Consider the following 26719-nt stretch of genomic DNA (forward strand, 5'->3'; position numbering starts at 1 on the left):
GGTTATGCATAATAAGTGGTATGTTTAATTATTTATACATAGTATTGTTTATAGATAATGGCTTAATTTTTGGGTTAGAAACATTTTAGGATTTTGGGTCGTGAGACATGTTTTCTTTTCTACCATCCCGGGTGTTTAAATTCCCTATTTGTTACCAGATGATAGAAAGGTTGGTGTCATTAGTTAGTTTACTTATTCATCTACATGTGGACACTTAAATCATCTCAATTAGAGGTCCTAGTTAAATGCTAGATGTTTCAAAAGTTGGACTCTGAATGTTGTCTTTTTTATACTGTTATGGCTTGTTAGTTGTGACTGAAGCCTCTATTAGCCATAGCGAATTACATAATGAGTGTTAGCCATGACGGACAATGAGTTTGGATATAACGGATGGCCTTAATAATTTTGGCCATGGTAGAATGTACCATTGGCTATGGCATATGGTCTTTGTACCATAAGCCATGGCAAATCATAGCTTGGGCTATAATAAATGGTCTTCTTTTGTGAAAATTGACTCTTTTGCACCTATTTAAGCCATTATAATACCCAATTACTTTTTTAAGCTTCCATAACTTTATGTACTATGATCTTAAATGTTTTCAATGGCCTTATCTTATTGTCTTTAATTTACACTATTTCATTTTTGCCTATTTAATCAACAGTCTCCTTCATAAACTCTTAAGTTTTAATCTACTAAGGTTGATCCTATCTTCCTTCGATTACTCTCTTAATTATTTAATTAGCTTTAATTGAATGTCTTTAAGTGGGTAGTTAATGCTAGATAATGTTTGAGGACATTACGATTTCTCTACCTAGAAATTTCAAGTTGGTTTATGAAAGCTTCATCAATGGTTCACTTGAGCTAGATGTCTTCATGCAAGAAGAGCAAGAGTTTTCTCTCTCTAATGCTAACAATGCCCTGAGAAAAAAATTTTCATTAGATCTATAAATGAATTAATCAATATGAGAAAAGTTGCAAAATCTAAACCCTTTAGTTCACCCTTTTCTTCATTCTTAAGATTAACTTCGATGAATCTACATGGACAAGGAAAATTAAAATTATAAAAATTAATCATTTTGAACCTCAGATAGATGTTAATTCGTATATGGCTCATGAGGTGTCTTTTGTTGATCTTTACACATGTCAACAAAGGAGATTTTTTCATTGGGTTGGTTGGATTCATTATGGCTATATTGATTAAATCCATTAAATTTGGTTCTCATTATTTACTAGTTTTTTATCCAATCCAGTCACAACTTCTTCTTATTAGTCTTAAACATTTTTAATCTCAACCCTATTCACCTCCATCAACAACTAAACATTACAAAGAGTCTTGCTTTTGCCACAACTTACATAAGTCGTTCCTATCACTTGATAATGAACCTGATACTTTTTGTGGAGTTTTTACATCGCCTTAATTGTAAGGAGGGCTTCTAAGTATTGTAGCAGCCACTCAAAAGCCTTCATTATAAAGGTACTTCACTACCCCTTTTGTCATACATGATTTACTTCTCATATGGCTAAACTGCGGTCTTCTTAGCACAATCTCCTCACTTCCTTCGATATCATCATAGTGAAGGATTTTCAATTCTTATAAGAAATCTTCACTTGCTTCATACTCCTTTGACTTTTTAAGGAGTTTGAATGCATGGAGTTTTATAGGCAAACTTGTAGCAAAACAAACCAGTGGCTAGCTTTTGCATAAAAGCTTCCTAGAAGTGATTATGTTCTATGTTTTTTGAGTTTCAAAAGTCTTGTCCATTGTGTTTGTTATTGTTGGTTTTTTTTTCTTTTCTAGTCAAGATGAAAGAATAAATTTTCCTTGGAATTATAACAAGAACCTTAATACTTAACGGCTCTTTTTTAGCCTTGTCAAGTAAGGGGCGCCATATATTACAAGCCCTTTAATTGATGGTTAATTGGTAATAATCATCAAGTATTGGCTTTCAAGTTTGGCTTTTGGCAAGTTCTGAAAGACAATACTTGACAGTTATTATGAAATAATCATCAAGTATTTATGGTTTTTTTTTAAGATGCTCAAGTAGCCCCCTTTAAATTTACACAGAAAGCAACTAAATAATAGCCAGCTAGCAACTAGAAACAAATCAATCACTATTTCTATTAAAATTACTATCCAAATATATTAAAATTCATATACCATAAACCTTTTAAAATCAATAAACTTAGCTAATTTGGAAATTAAAATTCTAAAACTAAGTGGCCTAAGACATAAAAATTGGCCAAAAAATGGATGTGTAAATTATATATATACCTAAACTAATTATTAGGCCTAATCACTATTGCTATCTATATGTTGAACACAACTTGGGCCATCTCTTCAAGGATGTCTTGTATATGTGCAGTTGCATACTGAACGCAATAGACATTTTTAAAGTATTGTATATAAAGAATCACAACAAATTCAAGTTATTAGTTAGCTAACTAAAGTTAGTTATAATTTATAATTTAAATGCAATTAAATTTAATATATATCTTGTCAAGTAATATGGTAGGGGCATAAGTGATTATGTCTTTCATGAATTTTATTAAGTAATAACCACAATCAATATTGTAAAAAAAAACCACATATAGCTAAAATGGTATAACAGGCCATGGTTTCTTAAATAAAAACTTAGCAAATTAAAAGAATACCTTAACTATGACCTATTTATCAAAAGAGTCCAATGCCTTTAAGTTAGAAGAGATAGTTTTGTTGGTCACAATATTATACAACACCACAGCTCTAAGAAGGAAATAAAAAATAAATATAAGAAATTGCATGATTGTGTATATATACATATGGAAATTAAAATAACAAGAAAAATAACAGGTGAAAAAATTTAACTTGCTTGTTAAAAAGTTATATTATATCTAGCATGTTACTTGGTTCTCTATTAAGAGGATCAAGATACTATATTTTTTAAGCAATAGAATTAACCACAATAACTATCAAATGCCCCCTAATAAGAAATAATAATGTTAGCAAACAAGTAAATATAAAAAACATTTTCTCATACCAAAAGTAGCTAGAAAGTAGCTTACCCTTAGTAGTAAGAAGTGAGCAATAAAGTATCCTTATTTGCTCCCTTATCCTTGAATTGATCCAAATGATTTAAGACAAGCAAGATTTGAATTTGTGAATCAATGATCATACAAGTAAACAAATTAAACTTAAATTGAAATGATTTAAGACTCAACAAAGCAAAATGTGATTGTGCAACAAGTGACAAATCACACTTGACTACTATCAGACTCACATGTGAAACAACACTTTGACATAATGAAGTGAAGTATAGTTACTAAAACTTGCATGGACAACAATGGCTCTCATACGTGATTTTACACACAAAAGCAAAGCTTAAGGTATCACATAATATAAGTGATGAATCACGCTTGAATCATTTACTGGCTCTTGCGTGATTTAGTAGTCAGTGTGCCTAACCTGTAGAATCTCATGAATGACCTGCAGAATCACGCGTGATTTTGCATCTCACACTGCAATCAACTATTATGAATTTCAACATGCAAGAAAGACATTATTTGCAAGCTTTAATCTACTTAGATGAGTTTCAATGTATATAAATGAGACATATGATGTATTCATTTAAAGGATTACAAAAAGTAATTAAGCTCTTAAAATTTTTACATTGAATCTAAAAGAATTTAAATAACTATCCTAAACATCTTTAACTTTTCTCGATTCTTCATACTCTTGAAGTTTTGTCTTTATCTATGATTCTTGATATTTGTACACAACAAATACCTCTTCCCTTAGTTTTGTAATAATCAAAATACATGATTCAACATATAATCCAAATCATAATTATTCATTATTAAAGATATTAAATCATTTAAACCTTTAAAACATCCAACCTAACTTTTAAATTGTCAAATCAATCATCAATTAAATCCCAACTATTTAAAACTTAAAATTGGGATACATTAACCCTTCCAAGTCATAAAACAATAATTTAATCAATGGAAAATCCTCCAAATTTGAAATCCATGAGAACCTTAAGATCCCAACTCCCTAAATCTGAAAAGTTTCAAAGCCTAATGGGTAAAAGAATGAGTAAGATCGCTTACAAGCTTAGTGTTATAAAAAGCTTAGAATAACTCCCAAATAGCCAAAATTTTGTGCCCAAGCATAGAAAATCAAGCCTCCCTTGAAACCCCTTTTCTTTCCTTCTATTTTTTAAGGCTTTTACGAATTTAAAATACCTCTTAGTGCTATCTCTGGCACTAGAAGAGCCTACTAACATTGAGTATCGCCACTTATGGCTATCTCATGCTCCTATCCACATCTGTGGATGGACACTTATAATACATGTTTCATTTATGGCTGGACATGAACATAAGTTCAAGCCCTCATCACTTTTTGAGATATATCTGCGAAAGGACAAATCTACTAACGTGATATATGCGGGCAAGCATTACCAATTTTCTACCCAAACTCATAATTTAAGCCCCCAATACCAAACTAAATTAATTCATACTCATTCTAAGTCCTCAATGAATGACTTCTCTAATGCCCCATTTGGTACAGGGAAGTTTTTTTGGTGGAAGTAGAAGTAAACATGGAAATAAAAATGGAGATGAGATTTAAAAGTATATTTGGTAGAAGGACAGAAATGGGAAAAAAATTTATATAATATATGTATTTCTATCTTGAAATGACCATAATATCCATGGAATAAAAAACAATAAAAAGGAAGCATCAACATTCTCCCTCCCTCCCCCTTCCAACATTCTCTTCTCATCTTGTTAGCTTTTTTTTTTATGGAGTCTTGAATCATGATTTTTGATTCAAATGAGATTAGCAATAATGGAAGCAAAGTATGTTGTCTTGCCAATAGCTCCGAAACCCATTTCACTCCTAAAGCTTTACCTCCTTTAGATGTTATGACCCTAAGGCACCTATCCAACAACCTTGCATCAATCCATGAAGCCTTTGAAATCTAATGACTTCTTTATAGATGCCAAAGTCACGCTTGTCGATGGTCAGTAAGCCCTTTCTTCAAGAACTTGTTCTTAGGGAAGGAACAAAATAGGGTGTTTGAAGGATGCATGTTATCGCTAATGAAGGATTGGAGAAGCAAATCAAAAAAATTGTTGATGAAGAAGTATGGGTTGAATATGGAAGGAGAAAGGCTTGAGGGTAAAATTGGAAAATGAGAAAAGTAATGAGGGAGGAAACGAGTTCTTTAGGTATACAGATGAAACTCACTTCCACCATTTTTTATGGAATTGAGTTCCTTGGAGAACTAGAATCATGCAACCAAGCATCCTATTTTTTCAATTCCACCACCATTTCCACTTCTCTAAGCCCAGTTCCACTCTATCAAATAGGCCATATAGTTAAACTAATATGGAAATGAAGTAAAAATGTAAGGTGACATGAACACAACAAAATCTACATGACTTTAATGGCAGTACAATGAGAGTCAATAGCAACCCTCACAACAATGAAGAGGGAAATTTTGTTTTCAAATTAATGATGGATATTTTGCCAAATGATCTTCACATATCAATTTCAATCAAGGGCTTCCTCACAACTAAAATTTTAGCATTTTATTTAGGGGCTTCTCAATTTTTGAAAAGTTTCTTCCAAGGGACCAAAGAGAAATTCTTCCTTATATATATAACTGCTATTATTCTATTTAAACTACCTTGTCAAATTATTGCGAGTATATTAAAGATATAAAAATAATTAAATTGATAATTAGTTGAGTGAAAGAAAATTAAGAAAATTCTAGTAAATATATCCCGTGAATGAAAATATTGAAAAAATAAAACAAGAAAAAGGAGAAGAAAAATATGAATTGAGGTGTGTAACCAAGCAATCGCATAATCTGATGTATTTACAGTGGATTTAGATTCAGTGAGTGGTTAATGTCTCACTTAATGAGTATCTCAATTAAAATCATTAAATTTCATCAATACTTAAAAATTATCAAGTTACATCTTTCTTAAAAAATTTAAAACAATTCTCACGATCAAAGCACTTTTGACATATATTGTCCCTTCCAAAATTCAAGATTAGGTATGTCCTAAGTATTATATAACAAAATCTCTTATAACCATTCAATTTATCATGCCACATGAAATACTCATTAAGTAAGTAGACTTAAACTACTCACCAAATCTAAATCCATTTAAAATTGGGAGAAAATCCCATTCCATAAAAAACAGAAGCAAAGTAATTTAGGATAGAAGAAGAATAACTTGAGGCTGTTAAATCTTCTAAATGACATTACTAAAGAACCATCATAAATCATCTTGTTGACCAAATCTAAATCCTATAAGCTTCCTTATTTTCTGGATAAACTAAAGGTAAGGAGAGATCCAAAAATTAAGCATTAATAAAAACTAACACCATCTTTCTCATCAGGTAAATGAAGAAAACCACTCCTCTCTTTCCTCATTGCCATTATTTTACCTATTTTTATACTTGATCACAAAAAATATTATATTATTGTCATGTATTTCTGCTTGGTAAATGCCACTTTTAAAGGATACCAAAGGATTTGACTTTCACCATTTCAATTTCCTATGAGTAGAGTGTTCAATTAATCATCGCGCGTGCTTGTTGTTCACATCTGTATCATTTGAATTATCATATATCGTCAACATTTGAATTAGGTTAAAACCATTTTCAATCCATTTATTTTAAGAATTCTTGGTTTACTTTGGTAATAAGAATGCATTGAAAGAGGAGAATATCAATTTGAGCGTTTCGGTCTCAGGTTTTAAGGTATCTACTTTTACTCCTTGAATTTTTCTTCTTATTTGTGTAAAAATTCCCCTCTCTAAATTACTCACTTCTATTACATAATTACATGGATTGATATCAAAGATGAACAATTAACCACCAACATATATATAAACATATAAAGATGTCGAAGATGTCGAAGTTTTAGCATGGAGCTACTAAGATTTTCGGGTTCTCGTAATACTCCATCTTCTTTTTTATACTTTTTCCCTTTGTCTAGCTTTCAGTTATGTCCTTTCTTTTTAATTTGTTTATCCATCAAATAAATTTTCTACAACTTTTGTAAATATTCAAAAAAAAATTCATTAAAATAATACTATAACATAAAGAAGCATTTATTATATTTTTTCCTATACAAATTTGCTTGAATATTTCATACACATGAACTTTGATCTTTTAGCATTCTTCTAGGTTTTTTTGGGTCAAATTTAAGATTGAATTCTTCAATAGCATTGAGTTTTTCAGCAATTCATTTCTTCTTCATCTAATAATAATAATAAAAACCAAGGGGAAAAAAATTCATTACCATTTCTTCCCTCACTTCAATATAATGTTTCTTGGTTGTTGAGAATGAATTGTGGAATCATGTTAAGATAAAACTGACGTAGCAATTAAATAATAAGTTGCTTTTAGGAGTTTTCACTTATCCTATCCTTTTTTAGACAATGTTGCCATACTTTCTGAATTAGAGGTTTCTTATATGCATTTCTTTAATGTCATTTGTAATGCCCTACCTTTCTAACTTCATTTTTTTTTCTTGAATCATTGGCTTTTATGTAAAATAAGAGACATTTTGACTATTGAAGTCTTGAAATGTAAAAGTTTCATATTTTTAATGATTGTTTAAAAAAAAGTATATAATGTTTATATTTTTTCTTTAAAAAATAATTAAGAAGTAAAAAAATATATACCTTTTCAAGATTTTAAGATATTTAAATGTCTTTTATTTCATGTAGAAACCAATGAACTAAAGAGAAAAGAAAAATGAATTTGGGAAGGCAAGACATTATAAAAGATATTATAGAAATGCATACAAAAAGCCCTTAATTCTTTGTTTGGTCTTTCTATTGTAGCATTTTAGTTTCATGGGTGAAAACTAATATTACATGTTTTTTTTTTCAAAACTTTTTTCAGATCTCAGAATTAAAATAAAATGGTAAAGGATTACAATGGATCGCCAAAGCATTACAATCAACTCGAATCCAAGAGAAAGCGTCTCACTTGTATCTTAGGTGTCAGTGGATTGTGTATTTTGTCTTACATAATTGGTGCAAGACAAAATATTATTGCACCTATTGGCCAGTCTGAGTCTTACTCAAAACTGGGTTGTGATAATAATGTTGGGTCGTCATCTCCATTAGGCTCATCAAGCAGCTCTTCTTCTGCTATTCCATCATCTTTATCATCTACTATTTTGGACTTTAATGCACATCATCAAATTGAAATTAACAATTCTAGTGGGGTCCAAAATTTTGCACCATGTGATATGGCATACAGTGAATATACTCCATGTCAAGACCGAGATAGAGGAAGAAGATTTGATAGGAACATGTTAAAATACAGGGAACGACATTGTCCAACGAAAGAAGAACTGTTACTATGTCTGATACCAGCTCCACCAAATTACAAGACACCTTTCAAGTGGCCTCAAAGTCGAGACTATGCTTGGTATGACAATATTCCTCATAAAGAACTTAGCATAGAAAAGGCTATTCAGAATTGGATTCAAGTTGAAGGTGATAGGTTCAAATTCCCTGGAGGAGGTACTATGTTTCCCAATGGAGCTGATGTTTACATTGATGACATCAATGAACTCATTCCTCTTACTAGTGGTAAAATCAGAACTGCCATTGACACTGGCTGTGGTGTAAGTTAATGCATAATCATCAAACTAAGTTTATTTAATTTTCTTCTAATTTGGTCTGTCTCTATATATCTCTACCATGCTGTTTGCATGAGATTTAATCTGTTAGACCACCGCATATTATTATTTTGTACAAAAAAGATGAAATCTAAAGTTGAAGCCTTTGAAATCTCATGTTACAAGCATGTTGTTTGGTGATTTCTTATTTGTCTATATGCTTTTTGTTGGGTTTGACAAGCATATCGGAAGTGGGGAGAGCACAACTGGCTAGACCACCTAAGGATAGGTTGGTGTTTTCAAAGTGTGAACAAATAAGGGGGAGCATGTTTTGTATGATCAATGGTGAATTCACACTTGAGGAAGAAATTGTTGGGATGTCAAGTTTGAGTTGACTTCACTTAGCATGGGGAAAAAGCCCCACATATAATAGAGTTGGGTTGGAAAAGGAGTATATAAGTGGAAAAGACACACAAATTTAAAGTTTTAAGATTTTGAGTTAAAATGTTGTGTCATTTTCATTTATGTGTCCTCCTGGAATTGTTAAACCCCAGTATTATCCACCCTTTCAAGATGCTTCTCAGCCCAATATTTTTTTCATACTTTAAATGAGTTTGAACTCAAAGGTCGCCAGGTTTTCTTAACATTTAATTACTTGAGAATTTGCCTCTTCTTTGCCATACTCGTTACGTTATTTGGAGTTAATAACGCTTTGTAATTTATGGTTTTGAAGGTAGCAAGTTGGGGAGCGTATTTGTTGAAAAGGGACATCATTGCAATGTCTTTCGCACCTAGAGATACACATGAAGCTCAAGTTCAATTCGCTTTAGAAAGAGGTGTTCCTGCTATGATTGGCATTATGGGTTCCCAAAGGCTTCCATACCCAGCTAGGGCCTTTGATATGGCCCACTGTTCTCGTTGCCTCATTCCCTGGAGCAAAAATGGTATGAATATGCCATGTTATTGCATGATAGTTGATTTTATTCTCTAGTAGATGTTATAATTAAAGAGATTTGTTAAATGACAATTTTGTTCTTAAATTATAGGTCTTGAAGGTGGAGTGTTTAAGACCTTAAAATTATTTTTTATATAATATTTCCTTCTAACATTTAAAATAGGTGTAATATGATCCTTATTAACTTTGACTATTAGTTGATCAAGAAATTATAAGAAAATGGCTCAAAAACTATTAAAAAAATAAAAAAGACATCAAAAATTATAAAAAATAACCAAAAAATTTTATCCTTTTATATGGCACTTATTCATAATGTTTGGAGTTATTTTGTGTAATTTTTCAGTTAACTTTTGATAAAGATAAGAGTGACATTGCACCCTTTAAAATGTCAAAAGGAAAAATTGCTGCAAAAATAAGTTTAGAGTTCTAGACTCTCCCAGACTTATAATTTCAGGGTAAAATTTTCTTTTAATTCTTAATTTTATGGTCATTAAATCATTGATTTTATATCTAAATGCAGAAGGTTTGTACTTAATTGAAGTGGATAGAGTTCTTAGGCCAGGTGGTTATTGGATTCTCTCTGGCCCACCTGTACGATGGAAGAAATATTGGAGAGGATGGGAAAGAACTCAAGATGATCTCAAGCAAGAGCAAGATGCAATTGAGAACACTGCCAAACGTATCTGTTGGAAGAAAGTTATTGAGAAAGACGACCTAGCTATTTGGCAAAAGCCCATCAACCACATGGAATGTGTGCAAAATAGAAAGCTTTACAAAACACCACACATATGCAAGTCAGACAATCCCGACATGGCTTGGTATATATAATACTCAAGTAACATTATTACTCCAAGTAGGTATAAAGAAGGGTTAAATAATAAATTGACCTTTAAATTATAAATTCAGAAATGTTCGTGATATTATGCTTCTTTTTAATATGGTATTTTTCTTCACCTTTTTAAAATATATAATATTGTCTTTAATGTCGACAAATGTTGAACTTTGAAAGTTAGTTGAAAAACAATTCACAACAAAACTCAAAAATTATAGAAAATGATTAAAAAAATCTTAGTCATTTTTTGTAATTTTTTGGGTACTTTTTTTTATAATTTTTTAGTTATATTTTATAATTTTCTAGTTAACTAATGATTTTTTTGCTAACAATGAGAGTTGGCTTGTACTGTTTTTTAAAGTCTTAATGAAACTTTGTATCAAAAATGAGTTTAAAATTTCAAACATTCATGAATTTATAATTTAAAAATAAAATTATCCTTTAACCCTGTAGACAATGGTAAATTCAATGGGGACCAGGAGGGATTGCCCATGCATCATACAGCCTTTGGTATTTATCTTTTTCACTTGCAAAATAGTTCACATTAGATTGTAGCCCCCATTCTTTATTTTATTTTCACTTTGGCCCCCTCCCACCTACTAAGTTCTAGATCCATCCCTGTCTATAAAGAGCATCTTCCTACATCATAACTCAGACACTTGTTTTAATTTCTTTGAACAGGTATAAAGACCTAGAAAAGTGCATCACGCCATTGCCAGAGGTCAGCAACTCTAATGACGTTGCTGGTGGGGCAGTAGAGAACTGGCCACAGCGAGCATTTGCGATCCCACCTCGAATTAGTTCTGATTCACTTCCAGGCATTAATGCAGAGAAATTTGGTGAGGATAATGAACAGTGGAAGAACAAGGTAACACATTACAAGCGAATCGTTCCACTTTCCCAAGGAAGATACAGAAACATAATGGACATGAATGCTTATCTTGGTGGTTTTGCGGTTGCTTTGTTAAACTATCCAGTCTGGGTTATGAATGTTGTCCCCTCCAATTCAAACCCGGACACTCTTGGAGTAATTTATGAGCGAGGTTTTATTGGGACATACCATGATTGGTGTGAAGCTTTCTCAACCTATCCAAGAACGTATGATCTCATCCATGCCAATGGTGTATTTAGCATATATCAAGACAGGTAATCACATGCGACAACATTTATGGATTCTGCCCCGTTATGTCTTTTTTTTTTTTTTTTTTTGCCTAAACCTGTCTAACCTTTTCCCACATAAAAGGGGTCTCATAGACATGTATCACTCAACCATCTAACTAATTGTTTTTAGTCCCCTTCTTTTTTGGGACATGTTGGGATTAAACTTAGAACCCCTCATATATTAAGGGCAGCAGCGAAGCTAGGACCATAAATCAAAGGTGAAAAACTTAATTTAAAAATTAATAATTAAAAAATAATATTATATTTTAAAAAAATAATTATATTAGGTAAAAAATATTAAAGCATAAGTAAAAATTATGCATATTTTTATTTGAGAAAAATATATTGAGATTTTGTTTAGCCAAAAATATGTTGAGAATGTTAATATATAATTTAAATTTGGATAAAAAGAAAACCGTTACATAAAAGAATGATTTAATTTGTTGTGGTTGGATTTTGTTATACAATGAACAACTCTTTAGTCCATTTTTTTAATAATGTCTAATGGGTTAGAAATTTTTTATTTCAATTTATAGGAATAAGTTAAAATATCATCTACAAAGTTTTTAAATCTAAATTTTTTATTGAGTCTAGAGAGTTCAAAATACCAAAAACAAAAGGTGCAATAAGGTTGTAAATTTTTAACGCTACATATGCAATTTTCTCTATGTGAGGCATGACGTTGGTATCAAAGGAAAAATTTCATGCCACTGGACTAAGTAGTTCTTGGCTTCTATCCCTTTATGTATGTTGATTTATTACTTGCCTAGGCATTTTCATTTTTTGCTTATTCTGACTATAGAATTTTGTGTTATGGTGAAGGTGCGACATTACTCTGATACTATTAGAAATGGACAGAATATTGAGGCCTGAAGGTATAGTTATATTTAGGGACACGGTAGAGACTCTTGTGAAAATCAAAGCTATTACTGATGGCATGAGATGGAAAAGCCACATTATGGATCATGAAAGTGGACCTTTTAACCCTGAAAAAATCCTACTTGCAGTCAAAAATTACTGGACTGCCAGTGAAAGAGAGAAACAAAACTAGGATATTCAGAGAATTGCTTTCTTTCTGATCTAACAATGCTTATTTCCTACCCATCTTGTAACCCTTTCCCGTTATAATTGTTTTCTAATTGATATTTAGATCATTTGTGCACCTAGAAGGGGAAAAAATATTAGAAATACTCCTTTGATCTTATTTATAGAGCAGAGAGAGTATTTGTTTTGGTACTGTTTATAAGGTATCTCAACAATCATTATGTACATTTTTACCTTTTTATCCCTATTAAGTATTAAGAAAGATATTAAATACTAGAGTATTTTATTTAAAAGGAATAAAGTTAAAAATTTATTAAATTTTTAGACAAAATTAATAAGATTTAATATTTTTCATAATTTCAATGAAAATGTTGAAAATAACTTACTATGGAACAAGAGGAGTAATGACTTTCAAAGAAGCTAAATACACAAAAACGTTTAATTTAGTTGTAATACATTTTATATTGCTTCAAGGATGAAATTGTTAATTGTTTTGACATTAAACGTAGTTAATATTAGATAAAATGTTTGAAATTATAAATAAGATTGGGTCGGAATCTTATACCAAATTTAGGCATTGCAAACACCACTCAATAATCCACACTAAAGCAGGACAACTAGAGTCATTTCTAGAGTATACAACAAATGCACCATTGAGAGGAAGAATAAAACAAATACTAAAAAGAGGTACTCACTCTGACGTCTTCTCCTCCAGCCAACCTTCATTATTTAGAGTGGGAGGTCGTCACAAAAAAGAAAATTCCAATCATCATAAATTCTGCTCATAATGAAGAAAATTGTTATAATGAAATATTCCAAATGCAGAGATAAACTTCATTAATTGAATTCAATAAAGAATTAATTCAAAATTAATTCCTGATTTTCGACCAACCCTCATTAAACCAAAATATATTATTACTCATCATTGCGATATAATTACTCATTAATATATCGATCCCCATTAAAGAATTCAGCCAGGAATTAATTCACAATTAATTCCTGATTTTCAATCAACTCTTATAAAACCAAAATATTATCAATATGATATAATCCAGACTACAATATAAGTTATGGTTAATTAATTTACGGTTTATGAATAATGTTAGTTAAAATCTTAAATTCTTAAAATGTTTACATTTTTTCATTTATATCCTCATTAAATATTCTTTAAAAGAGTAATTAAAATTCTAATACATCATTTTTTTCAAAAAGAGTAATAAATGAAATAGAAGTATAATTGAAAAACAAATATAAAAGTTATTCAATACTTTATCTTTTAAGCTAGGTAAAGTTTCTAAAAGATGCCTTATATTATAATCCGGAAGGAGTAATACTTATTACTCCCTCCATCTCAAATTATAAAATATTTTTAGATAAAATTTTACATACCAATAAATTTTATTAATTACACTTAACAATCTTATTTTTTTAAAATAAAAATATAAACTTTTAAAAATACTCATAATTTAATATATTAAAAAGAGAAAAGACGAAAATTAATTATAGACAGACAAAGGATAATTTTAAAATTAATACATTTAATGAAACCTTAATATATTCAAAGTGTTCTATATTTTAAGATGAAAAATTTTTTTTAAAAGTATTCTATAATTTAGGATGGAGGGAGTAATATATTAATTCTATTAAGAGAGTATATATAATTACAACATCCCCCACTCGTATTTAATGAAGCTGCCATATACGTCAACAGCGTCTCCCTCACATTTGATGCTATTCATAATCAAATCTTTGGTTTGCATTTGTTCAATAAACATTTATTCAATAAACAATGTATAAAAATATCAATTTACAAGGAATATCCACAATCAACTCACAAGTAAATTTCATTTCTCAAACATAAACATCGAGCAAAAATAATTCAAAAATCTCAAAACAAAGCCTAAGAACAAATAAGTTTATATAAATTTCAGCAAAGTTCTCCTTAAAAATTGGACATTTCAAAATTTTTCAATTCAAATATATTCATAACCAATCACAGCCCACCAATTTCAACGATATTTGATACATTCAAACCCTATATACAACATCCAAAATTCAAATCAGAGCTAAAATTAAATCTGACATTTTCATGATAACTAGTCTGAGTTTCAAAATTCAAATATTAATACTTAAATTAACAGCCAACCATCTAATCCAACATATACCATTAATCCCAATTTGAAATTGGACTATCGAGCTCAACAAAAGTTTAAAAAATCAAACAATAATCCAATTTCCAGAACTTTTGTAGCTGAAATCGAACTATCAAGCTGAACCCATAAGTAAATTTGAACTAATAAAACAACATTTCAATCAAGATCAAGAAACATATACAAAAACGAAGCATCAGCACTACAATTATTCCCCAAAAATCATGAAAGATGTACAAAAATCGTAAACCCCCAACCTGCAAGCATGAACCCAAGCTCAAGATCAAGAGATATGTACAAAAATCATTTAAACATTGAAAATTTTACCTGATGGAGCAACGAAAAACAAACTATGAAGGGTTCAATTACGAAGAGGGAGATGCTTCAAGTGCACCACAACAATGAGCTCAGCACGAAGACAATAAGTGGTTGCTTTAAACCACCAGGAACAAGACAGACGATGGGAGAAGACGAAGATGATGAGAAGAAAGATTATGGCAAAGATATGCAAATTAAATGAGGACGAAGGCTAAGAAAGCTCATAGGCATGGAGGATGAAGACAAAGATGAGAAAGAGGAAGAGGAAGAGATTCTGGGATTTGGGAGTGAAGAAGTTTGCTGGTTGTGAATTGGGATTGTGAGAGGGAGTTTTCAGCTTTTTTAAAGTGAAATGGAAGAGCTAAAATGGAGGGGGCCGTGTTGTCGTGATTTTAAGATTGATTTTTAGATCGACCGCACAAATTATTTTTAAAAATTGCAAAAACATACTCCCTTTATATAAAAATATAAGATATTTTTTAAGAAATTGAATATTTAAAAATATAAAGTATTTTTAATTTTTTAAGGTATAATCATTGTTTTTTTTTCAAAGGTATCCCTATTAATAATGACTTTATTTATGATAAAGTATTTAATATGGATAAATATAAAAAGATAGGTTTAATTTGAAAGTAAGTAATTACTTTATTGAAAGGTGAGATTTAAATAAAAATACCTTATATTTTTAAATGGAAGGAGTAACTTTTAAGCTAGACTCTCCCATAGATCAGAAGTCAATTTTTGTTTCTTTGATCATCCACCTCTTCTTAGCCAAGAGGTAATTTATGATGAAAGTGTCCTTTTAAATAGCTATTATCGATTGTAATATGTTTTCGAGTTGTTTTACTCTTTGTAATAATAAAAAAAAGATCTTATATTTTGTTAGAGTTTTGTTACAAATAATTACATTTTTTAATATTTTAGGTCCCTATATTTTTATTTTTTAAAGTTTTAGGTTACTATAACACCAATCATGATAACATAAAACACTAAAAAATAAAAGTGTAGATACTTGAAAAATAAAAATATAGATATCTAGACCATAAAAAAAAACACAGAAACTTATAGCAAAATTTAAATAAAGAATATGGAGTCAAAATTATGTTTTCCCTTTAAAATGTATATGATAACTTTCTAAACTTTTTATTCACCAACCCATTTAGAAAGTTCAAAATTAAATATTAAAAAATTCAAATAAAAATCTAAACTACTCAATCACTACTATAAAAATAATATTTAGTAGCATATATTATATAATAATTAAAAAAATACTACAAAAATAAAGCTGAAAAATATTAGATGGCATTTCCTTTATGAAATATTACCCCTTATCAATTATTTTTATTTATAATTTTACTAAATGAATAAGAGGTTGTGTCTCTTTCATGAAATATCATAGCTTGTTGTTTATAAAGAATAAAATAGCATTTTTACCTTAAATTTCACCTAATAATATTGATTAAAAATTATAAAATAAATTAAGAAACCAACAAGGGTAAAATAAAAATATACAAAAGCCTTGAGTATTTTTACCAAATCGTTTAAGAAAATTATGTGAAAATATTAAATCCCTCAAATTCAACTTGAATATTTTTAGTTAGACAAATTAAAAATAGTGTCAATAAAAATGAATTTACCCTCAGATAAAACATGACATGGGTTGTTTAAAAAATTTTAAAAAATACTCAAGAAATGCCACCACTTGTTATCTTTTTTTGTGGCGTGAGATTTTAAATAATATTAAGACTTGTAAAATTTTATAAATTAACGCCATGAAATTAAAATTTGAGAGCCACCACACTTTTTTTTTTTTTAACAGCGAATGCACCATGTAGTTCAGAAAGTAGGCAAATAATTAATCTAATTATATTGTAACGCATATCTAATTTTTGTAAATCTACAATTGGATCTGTAATGATCATATTTCTTTTTTTTGGGTTGGTCTGGCAGGATAGGGCTCGAGTAGTGGGGTCCACAAGGTTGAGGGATAATTTGTTGGGCTTGGGATACAAAAGTTGAATTGGGTTGATTTTTTTTGGCCCATTTGAAACATGGTGTATTGAGCTTGCTGAATAAAATTATTTAAAAAATCGACGCCTCTCAAACCCCACCTCATTGCATATACACTAGAAGAGAAGCTCATCAGGAAATTTTGTTGGTCTATTGAAAGTCTGAAATCGATGGGAAAGAAAGGCTTCCAGAATTTTACTTACATATGTCAGAAAATCAAATAACAATTTCGAAGAAGATACACATCTGATATCATTAATTTTATAATTTTATTAACTAAAAAATTCAAATAATTATATTCTTTTCTTCGGATGAACATTTCAACTAATTATATTCCCAAATTTCAGAGTTTTTTTTGTCATTACATAAATACCACACAATGGACATGACATTTGTATATTATCTACCTACTTATTATGTATTTATCTATATCTATATAAGATAATACATTTTAGAATAAAATAAATTTATATATTTGTAATGTCCATTTCTTCCTTAGATTTAAGGTGGGAAGATCAATGACTTATTTTTTTAAAAAGGAGAATTACAATTAAATCTCACATAGAAAAATTAATTACTGTAAAGTTTATTAACAACTGTTATTTATACAGTTCAATTCAATTATCAATGAATTTTGAAGTAATTAATTTTTTATATGAGATTTTAATATAATTCTCCCAAAAAAATTTACACATATTGAAGGATCATGTGGGGCCAATAACAGTTTAGATTTAAGGTGGGATAATCATATATGAGGATTGTAAGGGATCCAAAACATGGTGAATTACTTTGAGCAACAATTCATACACACACACACACACACACACACATATACATATACATATATAATCTTTTTTTATATTCATGGATATGTTTTTTATGTGTAGGAAAATCACATATCAATCAAGCCAATTATTTATAAATAATAATCAATATAAAATAGATTGTTTTTAAAATGAAAATGTTGATTTATCTTTTTTTTTGTTTTAATGAAACTAGTAATTAGTCATTATTTGTGAATAATTTATTTAAGTGGTCTTTGGATGTAATTTTTCCTTTATATTTTCAATAAGCACATGAATACAAAATCATAATGATAAAAAAATTGAAATAAGATAAGATGTTATTTAAAGTTTGTTGTTTTGTCAAAAAAAAAAAAAAAGTTTAGATGGCTTGGGTTTTAATAACTCACCAATATTAAGGTATGCCTGCAAGAAAAAAAAATGCATACAAAAATACGTATAAAATTACTCACTAATAAAGTCCTTACACTGGCATTGAGTTTTGATCTCATAATCTTGTATGTTATGAGAAAAATCCTTATTAATTAGACCAATCTTTATTAGTAGGTGTTATTAAAATTTTAATTTATGGTAGATAACATATAAACTTTAAATTTTAATTTATAAAATAGAATTTCAATTTAAAATAATAATTTTTAAAGCCAAACTTTGATAATTTTTTTAACATACACTTTGATATTTCTTCCCATATGCACTTCTTAAACTAATCTAAATTATTTTTTTTTTCAATTTTATCCTTTGATATTTTTTATGAATAAAGGAAGAAGTCTATGTATGAAGGAGAAATTATCTTTTAAATAAGATTCATTTAGTGAGAGTAAATTGAAAATTTTATTTCCTTTCTCAAACAATAGTAATGATTTAACTACATTTATTTAATTATAGTAAGATATTTAGAAGTGGTTTATATATAGTATCGGAGTAGTAATATAATATTAACTATGATATTACTGATTAACCAAAAACTATGATATTTACTGAATTCAAAATCATTTTTTACTATATACTTCCTCCGTTAAAAAATATAAGATATTTTTTGAGGAGTGAAATGTTAAAAAATTTAAGGTATTTTTAGCCTTTCGAAGTGCAATCATTGTCTTTTTTTTAAAAGTACCCATTGATAATGACTTTATATTTAATAAGGGTAAATATAGAAAGATAGAGTTAGTTGGAAAGTAGGTAATTACTTTATTGAGAGTGAGATTCAATTAAAAATGCCTTATATTTTTTAATGAAAGGAGTACATAATTTTTATTTATTTTTAATTTTAGCTATAAATGTAATTTATAAGTACTATTATGACATAAACTATTGTATATAGTATTATAGTTTATTACATTACATAATTTATTTTTCGCGGGATGATGCATGGTCAACAAAAGTCTAAAAGAGAATAAGTTAATTGTATTTTAATTTGCAGGGGTGAAAAATTAAAAAAAAAACATTTATATTTCTTAATATACATAAGGATAACATATTACGAAATAGATAATGGTGCTCAGATTTTAATTTGCATATGACAACCAACGATAGATTTAGAAATATTTCTTGGGGCAAATTTTCTTCTTCCATTAATTATGAGGGGAAGAGCTTAGTAACAAGTATATTTTTTAACCTAATTCCAAAATTTTTCCACATATTAAGCAAAGGAAGAGTGCAAACGTTCTTAGGAATAACACACTTTAAAATAAATTAAGTACTCCATTTGATAAATGATAATTTTATATATTTTTATCCTTTTAATTTAGACTTTTAAATATTTATTTAAAGTTAATTAAGTTTAATTAAATATTATTTAATTTATTAGCCAATCTTTATCTTTTGAATTTTAAATATCCAAATCTATAGTTTTAAAATATAAATAATATTTTTAATATTTTTACACAGTTGCTATTTAATTTTATCTTATTTGTATATTTTTTAAATTTAATTTAAAAAATATTAATAAATATTATTTTGAATAAGAAGAATATAGGCATTCTTGAAGAATAATTCAAGAATTAAATTTTTAAAATTTTATATATTAATTTTGGCTATTTTAGTATAGTTTTCGGGTCATTTAAGATAGTTTTATTATTTTATTAAATTATTAAATTTTCTTAGCCACGCGCTGGAACACATCACTTTTTACATACGTGAAGCAAACACATATCACGGAGGACGGGCGACTTTTACGAAAAGAAAAAAAAAACAGAAACAGAGTCGGCGCAGGAATTGGAGGATCAGGGGCGATCGCTCTTCGTCTTCTATTCTGTTCGTCATCCTTTAGGCGAGGGCTGTTTTCATACTCTCCTACTGTTGCTGTTTGATTTTTATTTTTATGAAAAGTTAATTTTTTCAATATGATCAATTATAAACTATAATTTTAATATTTAACCAAAGTCTTCAATATTTAAAAAATATTTTATTTTAGTTTTATTTTAATTTATTTTTTTTTATTTAAATTTTATACTTTAATTATTATTATTGATTAAAGTAATTTTATTGTATAATTTTTAAATTATAAATTTTATTTAAGGTTCTGCTTGATATGATCAATTGATATTGTAATATAACTCTTGCCTTGAGTGATTACTCATGTTTTGTTTCTAGTGTAATTAACATAAAACAGTTGTTAGGTTGTGGGTTAAGCAAAATTTCAATTAATTTATAATTTAAATTTTTATTTAATTTTTAAATGATAATTTGAAAAATATATAATAAATTAGAATAATAAAGTTAAATAAAATTAATTTATTTTGTGGATAAGGAAGATTAAGTTTAGGTAATTGAATTATGATTGATTATACTGCTTGTTCTTAATAATTTTTTCAATTGAATTTTCTTTAATGATTTAATTTTAATTTAGTTTTTTTAAATTAATTTCATCATAAAAAATATCTCATTACTTACCTTTTCATAATCATAATTTAAATAATTGCTTTATTAATTTTTAAAGAGACAACATAGGTTGCACTTTGCTACAAAATTTAGTTTTATTAATTTTGTTGCTATTTGACAGTAGTGTTACCTTTCGTTAAAAAATATAAGATATTTTTTAAAGGTTGGTTATTGAAAAATGTAAAGCATTTTTAGTCTTTTAATATATAATCATTGTTTTTTTTAAAAGTATCCCTGTTGAATAAATTATTTTATAGTATTATTTCAAGGTGAAGCATCCTATTAAATAGGGGTAAAGATAAAAAATAGGGTTAATTTAAAAACAAGTAACTACTTTATTGAAGGCGAGTTAGGTTAAAAATGTCTTACATTTTTAAATAGAAGAAGGAATTATTTATATCTTTAATATGCAAGGCCAAAAAAAAATTTTAAAATAAAATAAATTATTATTTACATTTTTTGATATGATATTTGAGTATACAAGAATAAATCATTTTTTATTTATATATTTTATTTTTATTTTTCAAATATTAAAATATCTCGTCTTCGTAATAAATCTAATTTAATATAAAATATAGAAAAGTGTTGTCGAACAATTGTCCTTACAGCAAGTCTAAAAAGTATTATTAAGAATATGTGGTATCGCCAAGTCGGTCTAAAAATTCCTTTAGGCTGGCCTTTTATTTACATGAAGAATGTCTAAGTAACATATTTTATAATATACTACTATTGTAGTGGTATGGTTGTACATAATTTTTCCTCACAAAGGAAAACTACATGGGGTGTAAAAAGTGGGCGTGTGGAGCAAGATGGTAGCTATCTCACTTTTTTGTTTTTTGGGTGAAAATTCACAAAACTCGTATCTCCCACTCTGTTTTTTTTTTTTTTTCTTTCTATATCTTGTGCATGTACTATATATGAACATCAAGCTAAGTCCATTATGATTTGGGTTTTACGCATGGTGATTAATTGAAGCAGCAAGGATGAAAAAGGTGCATATTCTAACTTGTTTTTTTTTTTAACTATTTTACTGCGCCGTTATTTAAAAAAGTTTCATGGAAGGGACATTTTTAGACACCAAGTATGGTTTCTTGGGCATCAAGAAGCACATAGCAACATCGAAGCTTCCTTCAATTTGACTTTTAATTTGGTTTAACCTCTCTAGTTCCAAGCTCGATTCCGCCGTTTCGTATCTTTATCATTTACACCTAATTCCTGAATTATTGGGTCAATATATGCCAACTATCGCTTGCCCTCATTTCCATCAATAAGCAATTTGACGACAGCGAATTGGAGACAGTTGCCCATCAATTATATATTAATCAATTCTTTTTTATAGACATATATTAATTAGTTCTGCCACTCATTATGATTTGGGAAAATAATAAATTACTATTAAAGTATGCAAATGACAAATAAATACCATGAAATTCAATAATAATTTTTTAGTCCATAAGAACTTGTTTGACATTTTAATTTGTTGAGAAATGACATATTTGCTCTTGCTAGAAACAATCTCAGCTAGGAAAGTTGAAGTTTAGAAGAATTTCTTTTGATCCCAGCCATCAAAATCTCCAGAAATCCTTCCAAGCAATCAAATTTCAAAGAATAGTGTGAATATCACAGAAATTCCAATTAAAGTTCAAAATCTTTGTCGCCTTTTTTTCCATTACAATTCAAATTCCAAATTCTTGAATCTCAAACCACCAAATAGGGAAGGGATTTCATTGGGAAAGTTCACTGCGATGGTGAATGCGATAGCGGCACGGAAGATGTCAATGACAAATCTCCAGTGCAAAGTGAGTAAGTTGGATGACGTGGATGTGCTGTTATCGCTAGTGAGTCCTTGCAGATCATCGGTCGATGTTAGGAGAAACTCGAGCAAATCTATTAGTGGTGTGTCAAGCATTTGCAATAGAGATTACACCAATGGCGGAGCTAGAGATGGTGCCCCTGTGTAAGGTCACTTTTATTAATTTACAATTAATTCTAAAATAAAATAATCACATGATTAGTCCAAATAAATTATAAAGTTTGTAAAATTTACATAAATGAGATCTCAAATTTTTAAAATTTAAAATGCTATAAAATCATTTTATAAACTAAGTTTGTAAAATTTACATAAATGAAATCTCAAGTTTTCAAAATTTAAAATGCTATAAAATCATTTTATAAATTAAAATCAGAGCAAAATATGTATATGAAAGCATGGACATCATATCAAGTAAGATAACATTAAATTAAGGTCAAAAAAGCACAAATAAATATTTTGGCAAAATCTACAGCGTAAAATTTCATGCTGCAGTATAAAATGCAAAACCCATGACCGCATGGCAAATTTTCTGGCTAAACTTCCGACGTGTCCTATTTTTCCATTCGATGTCTGATTGAAATTATTTAGGGTAGGTGTTACAGAAAGCTTTCTCTAAGCTCTAGTTAATGGCACTAGTTCATATTCAAATAATTTATCAATAAAATGTTGGACACCAAAATGCAAATTCACTCATTTATACTTTTAAAATATAATTAGGATGTACAAAATTCAATCCAAGTGTCAAAAGCTACACCAATCCTTAGACCACACTCAATAGACTATAACGGATTCATGCAATATGCCACAACAATCAAACAATACACATATATTATATTTTCACTGCTCAACCCGTTAATCACAAAAACATAAGGGGGAGCAAAATCATATAATTTTACATCTAAATCACCATTATTCGTAAATATACTCACTTCTTATTGTACAAGTATTTTGGCCTTACTCAAATATCTCCACTAAAAAGATACTAGTGCACTAGAGCCCAAAATATACATTTTAATACTCAATATTCAATGGTGCAAGTATAACAAAATATAAACATCCTAATTGTCAATATCAATTAATTGCACATATGCAACTAAAATTATGAGAGGCCTATAGTAGGAAACTGAGTTTCCAAGCTTCTAGTGCTTTTCCTTTATCCTTCTTGAAACTAGTACCTGTAAAATGTTAAATGGAGGAGTAAGTACAATCACTTAGTAACCAAGGTTAATCTAGCCTATACAAATATATGTTAATTGATCATAGTAATGCAATGGCATATTCAAATGAAATATATTCACATATTAAACCACCCAATTTATATAGTTGCAAAACTAACAATTATTAACATTATATTACTTAGCATGCAAGGTCACAACAATAACAATCATGTGCCCTTCGTAAGACATGTAAGAACATAAAAATAACAACCATTTGGTCATATAATAATATGTATCAAAACACATATGGAGTAACAATACTAACAACCATGTGCCTTTGTCAAATTATGCTAGACCATAATAATAACAACCATGTGACTGGGATATGATATGCATGATTACTGCTGTCGCACCCGAAAATGAGATGTGGACGGCGCAAGAGTGGAGGTTCCGGCTTTCAGAAGGAAGACCCAAGAAATGGGAGTTGCCACCAAGATTTTGAGGAAAATCTTGGGAAACTGATTGAAGGTGGACAAGGATGGTTTGCAAAAACAGAAAATAGGTTCGAGAGTTCAGTTGAGTATGGAGAAGGTGTTAGGCACTCCAAAACACCTGTTCGTGAGAAACAGTTACCTAAAATTTGTTGTGCGATATTAATATGATTTTAAAATTAGTTTAATTATCCCTTTTATATTCATTTGTTTGATATAAAAATCATAAGAATTAAGTGAGAAATATTTATTTATTTACGAGGGAGGACTTGACTCAAAATTCGACTTTGAGGCCTACGTACCCTGTGATGGGATTAAAGTCACGTAGTTCGGGCTTGGTAATTGTTGGTGAAAATATTTTTAAAGAGAAATTAATTAAAATAATTCACCATTTTGCAAATAAAATAATTTCTAAAAATTTTGATGTGTGTGTTTTAAATTGCAAAAAGTGATTTAATTTAATGATTTTCTCAATTTTTGAATTTTTGAAAAGAAAAGGGTTTAAAATTATTTTTTTATATTTTATGATTGGAAAATTTAATCACAGTTTCTGTAAAGCCTTATTGGCTCATACGATAATGCAATCATTCTAAATATCTGTGGAGATTTCAAAATCTCTCACAATAAAAGAATTAAATTTATTTATATGTTAGTAATAATTTATTCAAGCATGCATATATATGTTTTTAGAGAATTTTAATCATCATACCTGTAAAGCCTTATTGACTTTTACGATAATACGATTATCTTAAATATTTGTGGAGATTCAAAATCCTCGTACCATAAAGAATTAAATATTATATATTTTAAATATATTTTAATATGTAATTGTACAATTCATATTTAAATATAGAAATCTTAATTGTTATACTTGTGAAGCTTATTGAGTCTCACGGTAGTACGATTATCCTAAAGGTCTACGGAGTTTCAAAAATCTCACATGACTAAAAGATCTAATTAGACAATATAATTATAATTTAAATTTATTAATTTAATCAATTAATAGTATAAAAATGTTTATTATTTTTTTACAAAATTTTTTATTTATTTACCATATAAATTATGAATCACGATATCTACGAGGATTTATTATCCTACATGATAAGGCAATTAATTTCAGCATTTGTAGAGATTCTTTAAATCTCACACGACACTGTTAAATATTTTATTGATTTAAATTATAAAAAGAGAGTTAATTTCCTTGGTGAGCTATTAAGGCAACTAGTCATTTTAATGTCTCCATTTTTCAATTTGTGAAAATTAATCATAACCCACATAGCTTAACAAGGTATAAAATAAAACAGAACATCCAAGATAATTCTAGAATCATAAGTGAAGATAAAAAACATGTTACCAGGTGCTTATCAAGAGGATGAGAGGCTGACTTAGGGAGATAATTTCACAAAATTCTTCATCTTCAGTTTTTCTCTTCTTTCTTTCGTCTGGTTTTTCTTCTCCCTTTCTCTGTTTCTAACGTGCGAAGGCAGACATTAAAGTGAGCATATGGGCCATGGCAGGGATGATGTAGATGGTGAAGCTGACCAAAGAGCCCCCACGGTGGAGTTTATAGGGTCGAAGAAAGGGAAAATAATGGCCAAGAACCATATGGGTACGATAACAGGCAGCCTTGCAAGAGCCCTCAAACATATGCTTTCGTGTCATGCATTCCTATCACTTTCTCCCCCAAAATACAATGGCATACAAGCAAACCCAAATGCAATGAACTGGTGAATAAGCATTAAAATCACAATGAGATCATGCCAGTCGAAGTGAGGGAGGAGTGCCAACACATTGTACTGCTTAGTGAGTTGGTCTCCAAAGGCCCAGTAGATGGTAGCAGCGGATGGTATGGTGAGGGTGAACACATAAATGGTGGCAAATAAATAGATGTATTTAAACTTCTGAGGCTTCACATTGCATGCATGATTTCCACTGTGATGGCGTGCCTACTTCCTCCTTCTTGGTTTCTTGCTGTCATCCATGGACTTCATCTTCTTCACGCCTCACTCGATCTTTTTCTTTTTCTTTACTTGTGTGCATGCTGTCAGTTCCTCTCATTCTCTGTCTTTTTCTCCTTTTGGATCTTGTTCCCAGCTTCTCCTTCTCCTTTACTCTCCATCCCTCTCTCTTTCAAGCTGCATCTATTCTCCTTCTTTTTCTGTCTCTTGCTGCGCTATCTTTTTTTCATTTTTTCCTGCATGCCTCTCATCTCTGATTTTCATTTGTCTCTCTTTCTCGTCACTGTGTTTTTTTAGAAAAAAAGCTCATCTCTCTTGGTCTCTTGCTCCTCCTCTCCCAATCTCTTCTTTTTCTAGAAAAATGCTCGTCTCTCTTGATCTCTTGCTCTGTTTTTTGTTCTCTTTTTTTCCTGTCTTGCTCCCATGTCTTTCTTCATCTCAGTTTTTTTTCTCCCAGTCCCCTCACCTGTTCCTCTTACTCTTATGCTCTGTTTTTTCTTGCTTTCTCTCTTA

General features: G+C 29.2%; 1 protein-coding gene and 1 long non-coding RNA gene across 6 annotated transcripts; one reads left to right on the top strand and one right to left on the bottom strand.

Moving 5' to 3' along the window:
- Positions 1 to 6502: 6502 nt before the first annotated feature.
- LOC129311955 (probable methyltransferase PMT18) lies at positions 6503 to 12846 on the top strand. Of its 3 annotated transcripts, none has more exons than XM_054954475.1 (6): positions 6503 to 6643; positions 7908 to 8640; positions 9368 to 9578; positions 10110 to 10407; positions 11103 to 11567; positions 12405 to 12846. In XM_054954475.1, the coding sequence occupies exons 2-6, from the start codon at positions 7927 to 7929 to the stop codon at positions 12631 to 12633; spliced, it is 1917 nt and encodes a 638-aa protein (XP_054810450.1). In that variant the 5' UTR covers positions 6503 to 6643; positions 7908 to 7926; the 3' UTR covers positions 12634 to 12846. The 3 variants fall into 3 exon arrangements, with proteins under 3 accessions (XP_054810450.1, XP_054810449.1, XP_054810451.1); XM_054954474.1 differs by having other exon boundaries at positions 6571 to 6755; XM_054954476.1 differs by having other exon boundaries at positions 6571 to 6755; positions 10113 to 10407.
- On the bottom strand, positions 10916 to 15416 carry LOC129311957 (uncharacterized). Of its 3 annotated transcripts, none has more exons than XR_008593426.1 (3): positions 15104 to 15416; positions 13322 to 13404; positions 10916 to 11224 (listed from the first exon to the last, which is right to left on the bottom strand). It is a non-coding gene; the product is annotated as an uncharacterized LOC129311957 (long non-coding RNA). The 3 variants fall into 3 exon arrangements; XR_008593424.1 differs by having other exon boundaries at positions 10916 to 11232; XR_008593425.1 differs by lacking the exon at positions 10916 to 11224 and adding an exon at positions 11376 to 11507.
- Positions 15417 to 26719: the final 11303 nt, after the last annotated feature.

This window comes from Prosopis cineraria, unplaced genomic scaffold (assembly GCF_029017545.1).
Source record: "Prosopis cineraria cultivar Desert tree isolate PC_DT_omini unplaced genomic scaffold, ASM2901754v1 PC5, whole genome shotgun sequence".
NCBI lineage: Eukaryota > Viridiplantae > Streptophyta > Magnoliopsida > Fabales > Fabaceae > Prosopis > Prosopis cineraria.

Excerpts from the sequence above, each read along its gene's own strand:
- LOC129311955 (XM_054954475.1), top strand. The coding sequence starts at position 7,927 with ATGGTAAAGGATTACAATGGATCGCCAAAGCATTACAATCAACTCGAA. Across the intron at positions 9,579-10,109 it reads CATTCCCTGGAGCAAAAATG|AAGGTTTGTACTTAATTGAA; the intron begins GTATGAATATGC and ends ATCTAAATGCAG. Across the intron at positions 10,408-11,102 it reads GACAATCCCGACATGGCTTG|GTATAAAGACCTAGAAAAGT; the intron begins GTATATATAATA and ends TTCTTTGAACAG.